The sequence below is a fragment of the Chlamydotis macqueenii genome, chromosome Z (assembly GCF_036417535.1).
Source record: "Chlamydotis macqueenii isolate bChlMac1 chromosome Z, bChlMac1.mat, whole genome shotgun sequence".
In the NCBI taxonomy this organism is placed as follows: Eukaryota; Metazoa; Chordata; class Aves; order Otidiformes; family Otididae; genus Chlamydotis; species Chlamydotis macqueenii.
Genome location: NC_141593.1, coordinates 28,531,545 through 28,547,709, shown reverse-complemented (window position 1 = coordinate 28,547,709; position 16,165 = coordinate 28,531,545). Strand labels below are relative to the sequence as shown.

At 37.8% G+C, this 16,165-nt stretch overlaps 1 protein-coding gene across 2 annotated transcripts in view; it reads left to right on the top strand.

Annotated features, from left to right (window-relative positions):
- GLIS3 (GLIS family zinc finger 3) overlaps positions 1-16,165 on the top strand; it is a 171,695-nt gene that overhangs the window by 128,863 nt on the left and 26,667 nt on the right. Inside the window, exon 6 of one of the 2 annotated variants that reach the window (XM_086769925.1) lies at positions 11,074-11,215. In XM_086769925.1, the coding sequence (XP_086626051.1) occupies positions 11,074-11,215 (142 nt within the window). Of the gene's footprint in view, positions 1-11,073; positions 11,224-16,165 lie in introns of both variants that reach the window. The other variant, XM_086769926.1, reaches the window with a different exon arrangement.

Genomic DNA, 16,165 nt, shown 5'->3' with positions numbered 1-16,165 from the left:
GCATGTAGTGATAGGACAAGTGATAGTAGTTTTAAACTAAAAGAGGGTAGATTTACCTTAGATCTTAGGAAGTCTTTACTATGAGGGTGGTGAGGCACCGGAACAGGTTGCCCAGAGAAGTTGTGTATGCTTCATCCCTGGAGTGTTCTAGGCCAGGTTGGATGGAGCTTTGATCAACCTGGTCTAGCAGATGTCCCTGCCCAGGGCAGGAGGGATGATCTTTAAGGTCCCTTCCAACTCAAACCATTCTATGATTCTATGACATTTTTGAAAGATGTCTACACTGAGTGTTTTGTTTTTTTTTTTAATTGTAGTGTATATGGTATATCTACAAAGTCACTAAGGATTGAAGGGGTTGGTGAGACCTCAGGATATAAGGGACATTTGACTGAGCTTGGTTCATTTCTGCCTAATAGTCTTCTTTTTTGACACAGATTGGTCAGTTTAAAATGATGGCTGAACAGTGGCTTTTGGGGAGTTGTCAAAACGTTCTCCCAATGAAGATAGACTCTTCCGGGGTTTCTTCCTGTGATGTCTGGTTGGAAGGAGATTTTTTCAGGTGTTACAGTGCTGAGGAGGAAGAAAGGACAGGCAATCAGCATCTCTCTAATCCTGCTGATATTTGTGCATGATTTCTTCCATGTTGCATTTATTGCTCTTTCAAAAACCAATCAGATAGCAATGGCTGGAAGTTTTCAGAATACTTTTCCTGATTACAATAAAGAAAAAAGGTGCAACACTGCACTGCTGTATTACACCTCTGCCATATCCACTCATACGTTGGACTCTAGTAGAAGCTAGTAGAGCAAAGCAGTCCACACTAGGTGTGGAGCGTGTTGGAAATAATGAAATAAGGGTATGAAGCATCTGGCCAAAGCAATTCCTGGAATTGTCTTGCAGGGTGGCCTGTGCTGACCTTGACCAGGGTTCCCATCTGACATGAGAGGGCTTTACAGAGGCCACCTTGCACAGCTCATAATGATCTTGCAGATGCTGCTCTTCTGCCACTGTGCAACTCCCATACTAGCAAAAAGGGGATATAAAATCTCTATCTTTAGAGGTACCTTAGAATCCTTCTGAAGCCTGGTCATTTTTTATGCCTTTTCTAAGAATTCTTCTCTTGTCTCTTAGAGACCTTTTAAGTATAATTTATGTAAACCTGTCCATCTCACAATGAAAACATTAAGAGAAATGGAAAAAAAAATGCTTAAAGATGTGATATCCCTCTGCTGAACAATATTTATCTGGAAATAAGAGATACAAATGTTTTCATTACAGGCTAACATGGATTTTTCTATGAAGTTTTGAGAGATTGTCTTTGTATTTTGTATTTTGTGGGTCATGTTAGCAAATGAGTGTTCATTGTTCACATTTTTTTTCAGTAGAAGCAGGCTTTTTTATTGCGACTGTATGTTGATTTTACCTCACAATCAATGAAGCTAACAGTTTGTTTTAAGATTTTGGAATAACAAATTTTACACCAGCATCCAAATTTAGTAGAGAACACGAATGGAAAACAATGTCTGGTGATTTTATGTAGCTAGTATCTTTGGTTTATTTAATTTTGCAACACTTATTTCCAGTTTTTCCTTTAATTTCCTTTAATTTCTCAGTATTTGACCTAAGCTTTTTCATTACTCTAGAAACACAATGCTCAATGTGTTTCTTACAGGAAATAAATTCACTTATTTTTCATTTTTCCCATTTAATTGATGAGGAAAGAGAGAGCCAAGGAGGGTTAGAGCATTACATCATTGGTATTTCAGCAGGTTATTCAGGCACTAAGTGAGTTACCAGTGACATTGTCCATTATGTGAGTATATTAATCTGGAGAAACTGCTCTGTTTGTGAACACCTGCCTCATGGGGAGAAAACAGTCAGATCCTACAGTATGAGCCCGTTTTGCTTCTGCATCTTTCAGTTTTCTCTTGGCCTTGTTCAAACTCTTAGTTCAGATTTCACTGTTAAAACTGCAAAAGGGAGAGAATGGCTTCCCTTTCAATCCAATCTATTTTCTCACCCTGAGAGCAGTTGAACATGAGGATATTTTCCCTCATTTGTTCTGTACGGAGTCCATTTAAAAGATGCCACTAATGCAAAAAGAAGTGCATTCAGGGGCTAAGGGTCAGTGAGCAGTGCCCATGGCAACTAAGAAACTATTCTGCAAAAAAAAAAATGCAGTAAAGAGTAAGTGTTTTAATCCCCAACTTTAATCCCATTACTTCCTGTTTCCAAAATGAAATATAAATCAGGCACCGTGGTGTGCAGCAATTTTTCCTGAAAGGGATCTTGGCAAAAAGGGATTAGGAGTGGGCAGCAGTGTTTAAGGAATTTAATCATACAATTTGTTGGAAAACTTTTGAGACTACGAATGACCAGTTCTTTTGAGTGTGGTCAGTGAGAAACAGGAAAACAGCCCCTGAAAGCGATGGAGGACTGGCTTGGCTGACCAGCCCCGCCCCAGCTGGTGCAGCAACAGTGATGGGTGCTGTGGTGGGATGCACAAGGCATGCCTCGCAAGGAAGATCCGTTGTGGGGGAAAGGCTTTGCCAGCAGTGCATGTAGAGCTCTGCTCTCCAGGGAGGAGAAAACGCCGCAAACACCCTATGGTTTTTGTGGTGCTCTGGCAGCTGTGGCAGTTGGTATAACCAGGAGTTTGTTAGTTCACTCAGACGTTAACATTTGCTGTTTCACATTATGATTCCTCCTCATGCTTGTTTCTGCTCTGAGCTTGTACGCCTTTGAGCTTTGGCAGCATAATGTATTGAAAAGTGCACCAGAAGGAAAAAGTGCTATCACTCTCGTTACATTTACACACATGCAAAAAAAAAAAAAAATCTAATTGTCACAAAACTGTAAACAGCTGTCAGTGCATGCCCATAGCATTTTATATTCTTCAGGTTCATTTTTGGTAGCAAGCAGTCTTTTTTCCTAAGTAACAAGTGCAATAGGGTGAAAGGAAATAGTCTCAATTTGTGGCAGGGGAGGTTTAGATTGGATATTAGGAAAAATTTCTTCACTGAAAGGGTTGTGAAGCATTGGGACAGGCTGCTCAGAGAAGTGTCTGAGTCATCATCCCTGGAGGTATTTAAAGGATGCGTAGATGTGGCACATAGGGACATGGTTTAATGGTGGGCTTGGCAGTGCTCAGTTAGCGGTTGGACTAGCCTAAATGATTCCATGATTCTGTAGTTCTCATTACCCAGTCGCATGTCAGTCTGAGCTTTAAATGTGCTATCCTGTCCATGATGCTGCTTAAGCATCACCAGTATCTGAGCAAGCGAGATTAAAGCTGTGTAAGAGGTTGCCTAAGAGGTTGCAGTTAACCGCTCTGAAGCAGCCCAAACATCCTTTAAGTCTGTAAGACTGTCCTCATTGAATATCCCTGTTCCAGGCTGGGACCATTATTGGCATGCGTCCATCATTGGCTTGCAGATTTCACCCTGCTGGAGGTGGGTATTGGCAGCTGGTCTGCATTGGCAGGTACTGATTTTGGAGTCTTCAGTACTGCTCCTGAAGCAGTGATATGCTGGCTTCACTGGCAGTCCTTGTACAAGGAGGGCCTTCATCTGCTCGTTTGTTTTCTTCTCGTGCTGCAGAGCTCTATCCCATCTGCTGACACAGTTGTTTGTGAGACTGCACTGTAAGCTGAATTAGGGCTTTAACAACAACAAAAAAAACCCCCAACTTGAAACAGAAAATACCCCATGATAAATGGGAACTCTGAAAGTTAGCCCAACCAGCCCATCACATCATCATCTAGCCAGGAAACACACTAAATGGACCACTCACAGATGTCCTAAGGAATCATTGCAAGAGTAAAAAACATATACTCAAAGGCTAATAATTTGGATGTCTTACTAGTAAAGCTGTCAAAGATTTTTCAGTTCTACTCTTGGGCTCTAATCAAGGTATTGTTTTGAACAGATGAGTATTTCCTTGTAGGAACTGGTACATACATGAACTTAAGTTCCCATGGAGATTAACACAAAATCAAATATTCAAACTGAAGGCCAGTGTTATACAAAGGATGCTGAAGAGTTTAAAAAAGAAAAAAAAAAGAATATCACATCTGAAAATCTTTGTTTCTATGTACTAAGAATTGCTGATGTTATCTACAGGTTTTCATGGCACTTTTTGGTAACCTGTGATGGAGAAAAATATGTTTGTGGTAAATGAAGCACCAAGTGGATGAGTGCTTGTTTGTTCTCCACATTTTTACACTCATGAAGTGAAAATCTGCCAAATAGATGTATTTTCAGAAAGGTAAAGCAAATAATTCTGCAGTACAAGTTATTTCTTTGTCAGGCTACATTTACTTGGAAAAGTTGATGTTTAGCAATATCATATACTAGCTGTATCTCCAAATCAGTCTGGCACCAAAGAGTGATTTTTTTTCCTGCTGTTTGAATAGCACAGCTCACCTCTTAGATGGTTGTTCAAACGAAAAACAGCTACAATCCTCTTAGGACTGCAAGAAAAAGAGGATGAAGTAGGAACAGTCATAGGTATAACGTAGGTAGCATTTTTTATAAGATAGCTGCGTTTTTTCAGATTGGGTACAATCTGATATGGGGCTGGGAGACAGATAATGTGTGTGTGTGTGTGCACACATGCATCTGCATAGGTGCTTTCCATTTTAATGACTGGAGTGAAAAATGAAAGCAAAATTTGTGAAACTGTGGACTTCTCCAAGATAGGGGATATCACAACATGGAGCATCCTGAGGAGTCTTCTGTGTTAAAATACATTACTTCCAAATATGTAGAGCAAAACAGTAATCAACTTTCAACAGAACTATAACAGAACAAGCTTTTTTGTTTATTCCAGAAAATGGCAACTTACAATACATCTCACTGAAACTGTATTTCCCTTCTTTAAAGTAAGATTCTCAGGTCTATTTTTTATTCAAAGTTTCCTTTCAGTTCTCTCCCAGCTGCAATTTTCCCCCCTAAAGTGGTGTTCTTGGTGTTCTATGTAATTTTTATGAGGAGATAATCCAAACTATTCCTCATATTGGAACAATACCAATCAAAAGAAAACTCTCTGTTCTGTATCTGATAAAGGTAGAATTTGTTTCAGTGTCATCAGTCTTAATGTAACAGCTTTCTCCGCTTGTAGTATTGCTTCAAAATCAGAATTTCTTCTTGACTTGAAAGTTGCTGAAGTTTGCTGATTATATAGGTTCTGAGTCCTTTTGATTTTTAATGCAAGAGGCTGAAAAATATTTTTGTTATATTTCCCTGATTTATGCTAGGTCACAAAGATGGAAGCCATTTTTATATTTGAACTCAATTTTTTGTAGTAAAATTTTTAGAGGAGCAAAAGTAACTATTTCTTGTCTAGGACCTAAGATCCCTACTGTAAAGAAAGGCTTTTTAAACTTGTTTTTTATTGTGTTTTCCTGGCTGAACATTTAATTGGAAAAGAATGTAAGAGCAGATTAAAATAACATGCACACAGGCTTGAAAGTTGTAGACAATCAGTAGAAAATTAATGCTATGGCTCTCTAGAAATCCTGCCCAGATGACTTGCTGGAAACAAAAGTTATTGAGGAATCCCTTCTATCTGCATTGGGTTTTTTTGCCTCAAGATATCTGTAGCCTCCACAGGCAAGAATTAGGACACTTAGCAGGTATAAACTTTTATCGTCTGTTTTCAGAAAGGTTTAGTACTGTGCAAGAAAGCACTGGACCTTGAAGCTGGACTGTATGAGTAAAGGGAGGATCTAGCAAGCAAACCTGTAGTATGGGTAGACACTATCACATAGCATGGCTTCATATTGTACTTGTAATTTTCTAGTGGTCACATCTGTGTACTGCCAATGTCATAATGCTAGCAGGGCATAATTTTACTCTAACCATGTAAGCAAACATTAAATTCTGGCTACTCCTTCAGAAAAACTAGTGCAATACTTAGCTCTGTTTAGACAGGTCATGCTTCCCTCTCCCAGTGCCAGCTTAACTTACGGATAACAAAAATGAGTGGAAGACTGCTGGCTTATTATCTGCTTGACAAATAGTGCTTAGTAAACTTAATACACGGATTATGTAAATAACAGAAATTCCTAGTTAGCTTTACAATGAAAACAAAACCACATATATAATGCTATCAAGGAGTGTAAAACAGTTCTTCTCAATGAAACACAGCAGTATTTAGAGGGGTTTTACTGATTTTAGACATGGGAGACACATAGCTAACCTGCATTGAAATAAATAGACTATAACCAATGTCTCCCTTACATATGGAAATACTCTTACTAGGTGCACAGCATACATACAGTCCGCTAAGCCTGCTTTCATAACAGCAAGATTTAAAATGCTGTGAATTGGTAACATTAACTGGCATGGACTGGAGGAGTCTGGACTTTGCTGACTAGAGTTAATCTGAGTACATACAGGCAGGTTTTGAAGTTACTGAGATCCTGGTTTTTGTGGTTTGGAAACAAACTACTAATGTTTGAGAAATCCTAAACTACTACTCTTCTGGCTAAGCGTAATCATAAACACACATTTCTTATGTTTTCCTTGATGGTGTTTGATTTCTATTGAACGGGAATAATGCTGAAGAAATTAGCCAGGTTGTACAAAAACATGCAGATCTCAGATAAAACACACATTGGTTAGAGAAATAGAAAGCAAATGATCTTTTCTTTTAAGGAGACGTTTTCTCTGGAATTATGTTATGCATCAAATCAACAGCACTTCTCTGCTCTTGGACTCAAATATAATGAAACCGAAAGTTGAAGAATGTGGAATCTTACTCCGTTCTAATTATTTTTGCTTGTATCTTTTAATCTTGCATCATTATTTAATCATATCTGAAATGTACAGGAGTAGAATTTCCAATCCATTGTTCTAAAAGCTGATAAACATTAATTGATTGTCACAGGAGTAAAACAATTGTAAATCATTACTGACAGTGATTTGTTTTGTGTATTAGAAAAAACTGCCACATTGTGATAATGGGAATGTCTCAGATTTCCAAATACAAAACTTCACAAGTCTACCATAGCACTGAGCTATTAAAATTGAACATCTATTATTTAGAGCAAGTATTTCATACAGGGAAGTTATAAGTGAGCTGAGCAGTTAATTGTTAACTTGCACCTTGGTCAGCCATAAGTTTAGAGTACATTACAGCATACAGAAAATGTCTGTGCTCAGCATGGCAAAATTGTCAGTTACTGATTTCATCATTTTGAAAAGTAACTTTCTAACCTTACAGTTCGCAAAAATAGATTGGCAATTTTCCAGGCACAGTGTGATTGTACTGGTGCTCAGCTGAGTGATCATGAGAGAAGCAAGGTGGTCATGGGCGAAGCAAGATATTGCAGCCGGGATGCTGGGAGGTTTGTGCTGAGATATGATTTATACAGAAGTCAAAGACAGAGTGAACTCTCTTTTACAGCTGGTTGTTAAGTCTACAGTCTAGCAGCTGAGGCTGGAAAAGAAATGCACTGTCTTTAGACCAAAGCAAGAAATAGACTGCAGCAGTTAGATCTGGTCAATTGTTATTTCTCCTTTAAAGCTTTTTTAACTGAAGATAAAATTTTATGGATGCAATGAATAGTTAGTTTATTTGCTTATTTTTAAGGTCATCCATCTTTTCATTGTCTGTTCTGTGTTTGTTCACATAATAAAGAAAAATTGTAACTCAGATTTCCCCAGTCGTGACAAAATGCAAAAGAAGGTTAAAACCTTCTTTTATTAAAAGTTTTCTATAAAATATGCAAAAGTGTTTGTCTAAGAGTGTTTTTCTTTACACTGAATGTCTTTACAGGAAAAAAACAATGCCTTGATAAGCCGTATTTGAACCAGAGTCTGTTTTTTGCAGTCTGTTTTGTTCCAAAAAGGCCACAGCTTATACAAGTCCTGCTGATGGTACACAGGAAAGATCTGGGAAAACATTGCACAGAGGATGAGCGTTAGACAGCAGAGGGAGGAAGACCCAGCAACCAAAGCATGGTTACTATCTCTCTCAAGAGAAAACAGTAATGGTGGGGAATGGCATTTTCCAGAAGTTGTGTCTAGTTTGGGAAGCAGCTGTTACTTAATGGCTTGTTCTGCTAAAGGAAGCTTACCCATTTCTGGTCCTGCTCGGCTAGGCAGTAGAGTAAAGAAGAGGTCCTCTGCCCCTTGCTCCTGACTCATTCCAATGTCACAATTTGCATATGTACCCTACACTAAAGGAGAGTGAAGTTATTCCCAGCAGCTATTATCTGGTGAGGGTTTATAGAAGGCCTGTGGTAGTATATTTAGTGGTAATTTGAATTAGAAATGTGTGTCTGCAGTTGCACAAATTGGTGTAATACCCACCTCTTGCTCAGGATATTTCATACCAAAATTACATATTATAATATACAAGTATGTATGTATACATGTAAGTTTATAAAATCTGCATTTCTAGTCCTTGTGATTGTAAATATGAATTGATAATAACCGGTGCATAGATTAAGAACTATCTTCAGAAATCAGAGTGGAGCTGTCTCCCAGTGTTTGTTTCACTGGTTTGGTTTTTTGTTGTTGATCCTGGGCTTTGTTTGTTTTTGTAAGTGTTGACTAGTGGGCAAGTCAGAAAATTTATGTCTGCACAGGTTGTCATGACAGGCTGTAGATTTGCTCTAGTATCAAAAGATTTTTCAAAGGCAAAACAAACCTCCTGAAGGGTGCAAAATAGAAAAATGTGTAAAATAGTCCGTTGCTGTTATTTAATACTTGTAACCAATGTGTAAATACTTAGCTCTCATTTCCTTATTCCGCTCACAGTTTCATCCATGGAAGTCCTATCTGATCATAGAAAATTGATTAGTTTCTTACTTACAAAAAAAACCAATTGCGCAAATGAACAAACAAGTTTACAGAAGTGATCTCTGTAGGTTTGTATTTGTGTAATAGAATCCTGATCTTTTAATAGAAGTCGGATAGATTTTTTCCTTTTTATTTTTGTATTAGATTCCATCAAAATTTAATGTCACGTAATGCTCATTAATAATGTAACTGATAACAATTTGAAACTGGATATATCTGGTATTTAATTTCACATGCACTTAATTTCATGAAAAAGCCATGTCAATAGTCATAGCAGTAAAACCAGAATAATTAGTGGATAAGAGCAGACAACCATATATGCTGCACTGGAAGAAATATTTGGACTTAGAACAGATTGTAAATATGAGTAATAAAGGAAAAGCATTTGTCAGGGTCTTTCTCCCTTTCTTTCTCATTTTTCTCCCTTTTCTCCCTCTTTCTCTGTCCCCCCCACCCCACCCCTTTTCTCTCTCTGTACAGTTCTAGCATAACAAGTTCTGGAATAAGAAATATACCTCACAAAGGTAGTGCACCTTTGGGCTTAATAATGACTCACTAAATTTTTAAGAGAAGGAATAATCTACAGCATGCACAGTCTGCATGGATATCATAGGCTACGTAATATCTCTTATTACAGTCACCCTACCTCAGATTAGGGTGCTTATGATGTGTAAGACCAACTTTCCACTCTGTTGCAACTGTTGTATACTAATGCATATCATCAGAAGTCATTTGAATTATTATCAGCCTCTTGTGGCAGAGTAAGGCGTCTGTCTACAGTTGCATTCAGAATTGTTCCCTCTTACTCTTTTTTCTTCATATCTTGAGTATAGGATGGACAGAAATTTCTCTTGTTGCTCTTTCTCTCCTTAGGAGTTCATTAGAGGTGCTAGGTTATGTTCTAGTTACTATTTTCTGCTCATCTTTCATGGCACCAAACAGAGAGGAGAAGCCTCAGTTGCATTTGTGAGATTTGCTTGTTGGTACTCTGATGCTTGAGTGCAGCAAATCCTGCTGCACTAGGTCAGGTTTCTGTCCATCATGCTGCATGAATTATTTCTTCATCAGCTTGGGTGACAGGACAGGATATTTATCTGCATCTCAGCCACTGCAGTGGCCCACATGCATATAACCACAGACTTTTCTTTTTCATCCTTTTAAATGAATACACCAGCCTGTGAGCTGAGACGGCTATAGGGAACAGGCAAATTTTTGTTATATAAAACAGAAACATCAAGTAGGGGGTTGGGACTAGCACCAGTCCCAGCAGCCTGAAGTGGCATCCATCTGCCAGGGATGTGTCAGGGTGCAGTTTTGCATTACAGCTAGGACAGCCTTGGTCAGCATGCTACAGTAGTCTTTCTCCCTTGTCCTTATTTTGGTTTTGGATTTTTTTTAATTGTTTTTTTTTATTGTATTATATTGTAGCCTCAGAGTGAGACTGTTCATCCAACTTCATCTAAAGGAAAACTCATCTTATGAATTTGTTTATTAATTGTTTGCAGAGTGAATTTTGTGCTGGATCAGCCAGATAAACAGACTTGCTCTTGATGGATCAGGTACCAGGCAAGTGGCCATGCATGCAGCTGGGATTAGTGGCAGTGACTGAGCACTCACTTTCAGATCAGTCCAGCCATAATGTGAAAAAAAAAATGCAGTTCTCGTTACTGTAACCATGTGGTCTCAAGACAACTTTGGTCCATATAGAGTAGTGCCACTTCTGTCCTGACCATCTTGAATGATCCCACTCCTGGCTGCTCACTCCCAGTCCCTCGTTTCCACTGCCATGAGCACCTTTGCTTTTCTGGTCCTTCAGTGAGCCAGCTCAGGGCACTAAATCAGAAGGAAAATACTTGTATTTTTAATAGTATCCCCCTGCTGATGTAAGAGATGCCAGACATTTGATAAATCTCCATTATCCATGAATCAGGACACTCTTCTCTCTTTTGCAGTCTATGACAAGTGAACACACGTAAGTCCATCTGTCCAAGGTCCTATCTGTACAAATAGCCTTTGTACTGAGGACAGTCTTGATAAGCATCTGGAAGAGTTTCCTTCCACAGATTCAAAAAAAATACCTGCTGTAACGGAGGGATATTAACCGGGATTTGAAAGAGAAACAGCTTGTGCTCCATTTATTTCTCTAACCTCTCTACATTTCTTCATTATAATTTTTCAGTGCCTTAAGGATTTTTGTGATTTATTTCCTCTTTTTTTTGTCCATGTTATAATCATTTCTACTTTTTAACCTCTTGTGTTTCAGTTGCGATCGAGCTCAGAGCTTGGCCAGGACATCCTGAATGACTGCCTCACAATCCAGCCCCTCCAGCCAGCCCCATCACCGCAGGATGCTGCAGATAATACCATGGGACAGTCCCCAGGGCCTGGTCATGATGTTTACCCAGGTATAGAAAAAGACAGATAAACAGCCTGCTATATTATTGCGCACTTAAGATTAGGGATGATTTTGCAGAGTAGAATGTACTGTAAAGTCCATATCTATCTCATAAGAAGGATAGAGTCTGCAAAGTAATATGAAAAGATAGATTTTGGGCAGATTTTTACACCTTTTTTGAAGTGAGGCAGGACAGTCTGTATTTTCTCCATTAAAAGACCTGCTGCAACAAAGAGCAATATTTTTGCTCTATAGGCATTTGAGTTCTGCTAGCAATTAACTTTTACCATTCCTCATAGACGTCTTGAATTCATTAAGCTTCATTTAAAATCAAAGGATTATTTTTCCTCTTCCTTATTCATGGATCGCATATCAATTTGCCAGTAAATCTGCATTAAGGAACTTAAATGCTGCATTATGAGCTTTCCTATTATGACTATAAACACACCAATAAGTACATTTGGGCTATAAATGTTATAATCCTATTGTATTGTTTCAGCTAAGTATCTGAGATTTTCATATTAAAATACCTGTCATACCTGGTTAAATGTAGAATTGTTGTTCACATTTCAGCTAACTTTGAAACATTTGATAAGTTATGAGTGATAATACATCTCAAATCTCAAGACGATAATAGGCAGGATGTTTTTCATGCAGTAGTTTAACTTCCAGGCAGAATGCATTACATCTTCTATCAGTTCAACTTTTAATTGAGAACCAGATGCAGGAAGTGAAAGAACTGTCTGAATGTTATGTGCAGTGTTGAAAATGACTTTATATGAAGTGGCCACTTTAATAAGTGGTTTTATTTTACTAGAGGCTTGTAAATCTCTCAATTCTATGATACGTTTTTGTCAAGGCAGTTGTGAGCTGCACACTAGTTGGTGATGATGTAGGTTTGTATGACAAAAAATCAAGAAATTTAAAGCTGTGTTTGTCTGTATCCTAATTTATAAAATAGTTGGTATTACATGCATGCTGTTAATTTTTAAATGCCTTAGTCTGAGTACAGGTTGAGTGTGGCATCTGTTATTTGAAAGCTAAATGAAATTTCAGATTTTTAAAGTTGTGATTTTGGCCAGGGAATCTCTAGTAGCACGGTGTTGGCTACAATTGCTTTTTTATATTGTACTTTGAGAAAGAGTTGGATAGTGAGGAATCATTTACTGGCATTAACCAGTGTAATGCGCAAAACTGAGAGAGAATATGACTCAGCTTTTCCTTTCAGGTCCTTAGACAGGATGGAAGCTAGGTGGGGTCAGTGTGTCAGATGAGCTAAGACCAAGTTTTCAGAAACTGAGGACATTCTCACAGGAGATTTCCACTGGAATCTGTTCAACACTCAATTCTTTCACCAGTCTAGCTTCCAGACTATGATTAATTGTCAAAATCTGGCTGCTGGATCAATCCAAACCTAGGCTGACAGTGGCTTGAACGAACTGCTGCCTCATGACTTGTCAGGATCCTAAGCTGAATTAAGGTATTGCCTCCAGCCAGCCCTTAGCTGGCAATTGTCTACAGTCATGATGTCCATAGACAGCTTCTGAGACTGTGGCATTACTTTTTGTAATCTCATTCATGCCTTATCTTTCAATACTTGTGGGTTACAGCACTACTAATTATGGACATTCTTTGATATAGTAATTTATTTGGGTTTTTTCCTTACTTGGCATTGCTTCCTATTGGGCAGCGATTTTTATAGTATTAATCAACATGTTTTTATCAGCATTAAATTCTCTATAAGTAATAAACTGCTTTCCCTTACACATGTTCACAGCTATCTATATCTTGACAAATTTCTCAAAGTTTTACTCACTTGTATTGTTTCACATCAATTAGCTGAAGGTATTAACTGAGGGCTGGAGCACCTGTCCTATGAGGACAGGCTGAGAGAGTTGGGGCTGTTCAGCCTGCAGAAGAGAAGGCTCCAGGCAGATCTTATAGCGGCCTTCCAGTACTTAAAGGGGGCCTACAGGAAAGATGGGGAGAAACTCTTCAGCAGGGCCTCTTGTGATAGGATGAGGGGTAATGGTTTTAAAATAGAGAGAGGGAGATTCAGATTAGACATTAGGAAAATTTTTTTACCATGAGGATGGTGGAACACTGGCACAGGTTGCCCAGAGAGGTGGCAGATGCCCTCATCCCTGGAGACATTGAAGACCAGGTTGGATGTGGCTCTGAGCAACCTGTTCTAGTTGAAGATGTCCCTGCTCCTTGCCGGGGGTTTGGACTAGATGACCTTTGAAGGTGCCTTCCAACCCAAACCATTCTATGATTCTGTGATTCTATGATTCTATGATTATGTCAGGTATAGCTGAAACCACGTCACTTCATTTTGAGAACAACCCAATCCAGTTGAAATTAATTGTTTCATTAACTACTCATCAGGGCTGCTACACAATAATGTATTATCTAAGTGAGGTAACTCCAAGAGGGAGGGAATTATTTTATTGAAATGGCAACATAAAAATTATTCATGCCTGAAGGAGAGAAAAGCAAAACATATGAAAGTCTAAGTGTCCTGCCTTAGAGGAGCTACCCTTCAGACTTCTCTGAAAACAACTTCTTTTTTTCTAAATATGAAGGAAACCTTGGAGACTTTTCTGAAAAATAAAATATGTAACTTTTACTGGGAACTGTTAGAGACAGCATATTAGCTGAAATGTGTCTGTGCTACTTTTCAAGTAGAAACAGATTTCCATTATTCCAATGCCATTAAATCAAACTTTTCTTGCTTGAAGGTTACTTTTCTTATCATTTATGCACACTTAAAGCAAAGGTAGATTTTCTGCTTTCCTAAGATATCTACAGAATAAATGTTCGAAAGCAAACTACTAGAAATATGTAAGAAATTACAAAAGTAGGCATTTAGATGTTAGTCCATTTCCACTTACCAAAGTACAACAATGCCTGTAATCATCACCATTTCTCTGTACTGTTAAACTGCAGAATCTGCAAACACACATATTTAAATGAATTCCATCAATAAAATTTTTTATTACTTATCTATTTATGCAGTTAAGACTGCATAAATGTTTTTTCTTATCTTGTGGCCATTGTGACTTTATAAAAGAAATCTCAACTGAGTAGAATCTTATTAATACAGTGAGGTAACATTGCAGTTCCTTTGCTTAAAACTAACACAAAATTACATTTACAGATCTAAAGTTAAGCAAGTACACACACTCTTCTAGGGCTAAGTATCTAGTGATATTTTGTAAAACAGAAATTCAAAGTCTATTTCTACTGAAGTGTGAAATTTCTGGTAGCATCTAGGTCTTAATTTTTAAAAATGCATAGGTTTGGGGGTTTAGTGAATTCACAGAATAAAGATGTGAGCAATTTGTCCATAATACAAAGATATAAATGATATTTTTTTCTACTGTGAAATCATACCAACTTACTTTGTATACTGCAATCTAGAATCCCTAAGGCTGCATAAATCATGCAGTACAAAAAAAAAATATTTTTACTGTTGTGTTTGGTTAGAACTTGACCATTTCATATTTAAGAATAAACCAGAATGTGTCATTCATTTATAAATAGATACTGAATATCACACTCTGCTACAGAGCAAGCAAATGATACTATGAAAGCTTGTCAAGTGCATGATTTTCTTTGTGAGTTGGAAATTAAAAGTTACATCAGGAAAGTTACAGAAGTGTATTTTAAATAATGTCTTATACTGCAGTACTGTGAAATTTGTTCTAACTATTTTTTATGCCTATGACTTAAGATGTGCTTTTTTTAAGTAACACTTTTCCTTATGTATTGCTTGTTTGGTTTTTTTTTCCAAATGAAATAGTACTGATCTAGGTGCTGTACACACATAATAAGAAAGAATTCATTCCTAAAGGCGTTTATATCTAAGATAAGGTTAGGGCAGTAGGTAGATACAACAGGCAGGTAGAGGATAGAGGACTCATGCAGGAAAAAACCAAGAAAAAATGTTATTAAAGCAATTGACCCAATAAGCGAGCAGTGTGGGAGATGTCTGAGGAAAAAGCAGTCTGTTTGTTAAAATTGATAACCTTGGGAAGTAGTTACAGCTCATTACTGGAAGAAAAAAAAGAATGAGAAGGAAGAACTGAGATATGAATGGCCATTACAGTAAAAAACTTAGTTGTATTTGATGCATAGGGAACGGATGCAAAAGTGGAGGTGATGTAGGGTAACCAACAATTAAGTGGATCTCTGTTGTCACCTTTTTGGCTGAATTTAAGTATAGCACACATATCTAGAAATCCTACTAAGTGTGATGTATTACCAAGTAGGACCATACACACATTACATTTGGCTGAAAAGTGTTAATATTATTATTTTACCTAGTTTAAGGAGTATAGTTTATTTGCCTTCAGACTTTTCCTTTTATTCACTAGTTTTACTTCTGAGTTTATAATTTCCACTTTGAGACAACTTAATGGTTCTCCAAAAAACGGTATAATGGTTGAGTTCACATTGTGAAGAAGAGAACATTTACTGGTGAATTGGTACAAACATTGTAAGCAACAAGGCAACTGCACCATTGATAATTTATTTCTTCATGATGAGACAGAACTTCAGAAACTGCAGTCTGTTGAAAGAGAAGAGTCTGTCTTGAAAGGCAGAGATGTGATGTAAAGATGCCATGACAGGAACAACTTTAAATCCCAGTCCAGCCACCACTTTTTTATTTAACAGATCTCCAAATAACGAGACTGGATTACTGTACAAAGTGCTTTCCTAGGCTTTTCTTCCTCTGTCCAAATATCTTGAGTGACTGGACTTTGTAAACTCTCCAGCTTTCTAGTTGTCTCCAGTACTTGGATGCTTCCAGTACCTCTGATCTGCCTGCAGAACATCTGAAGAATGAGACAGAGACCATCAATGCAGATGTTCCATGTGACAGACCCACTTTGGAGACAGGCTCATTATCTTCATAATGTGACTTTAACTTCTGGTCTACTTCTTAATGCATGAG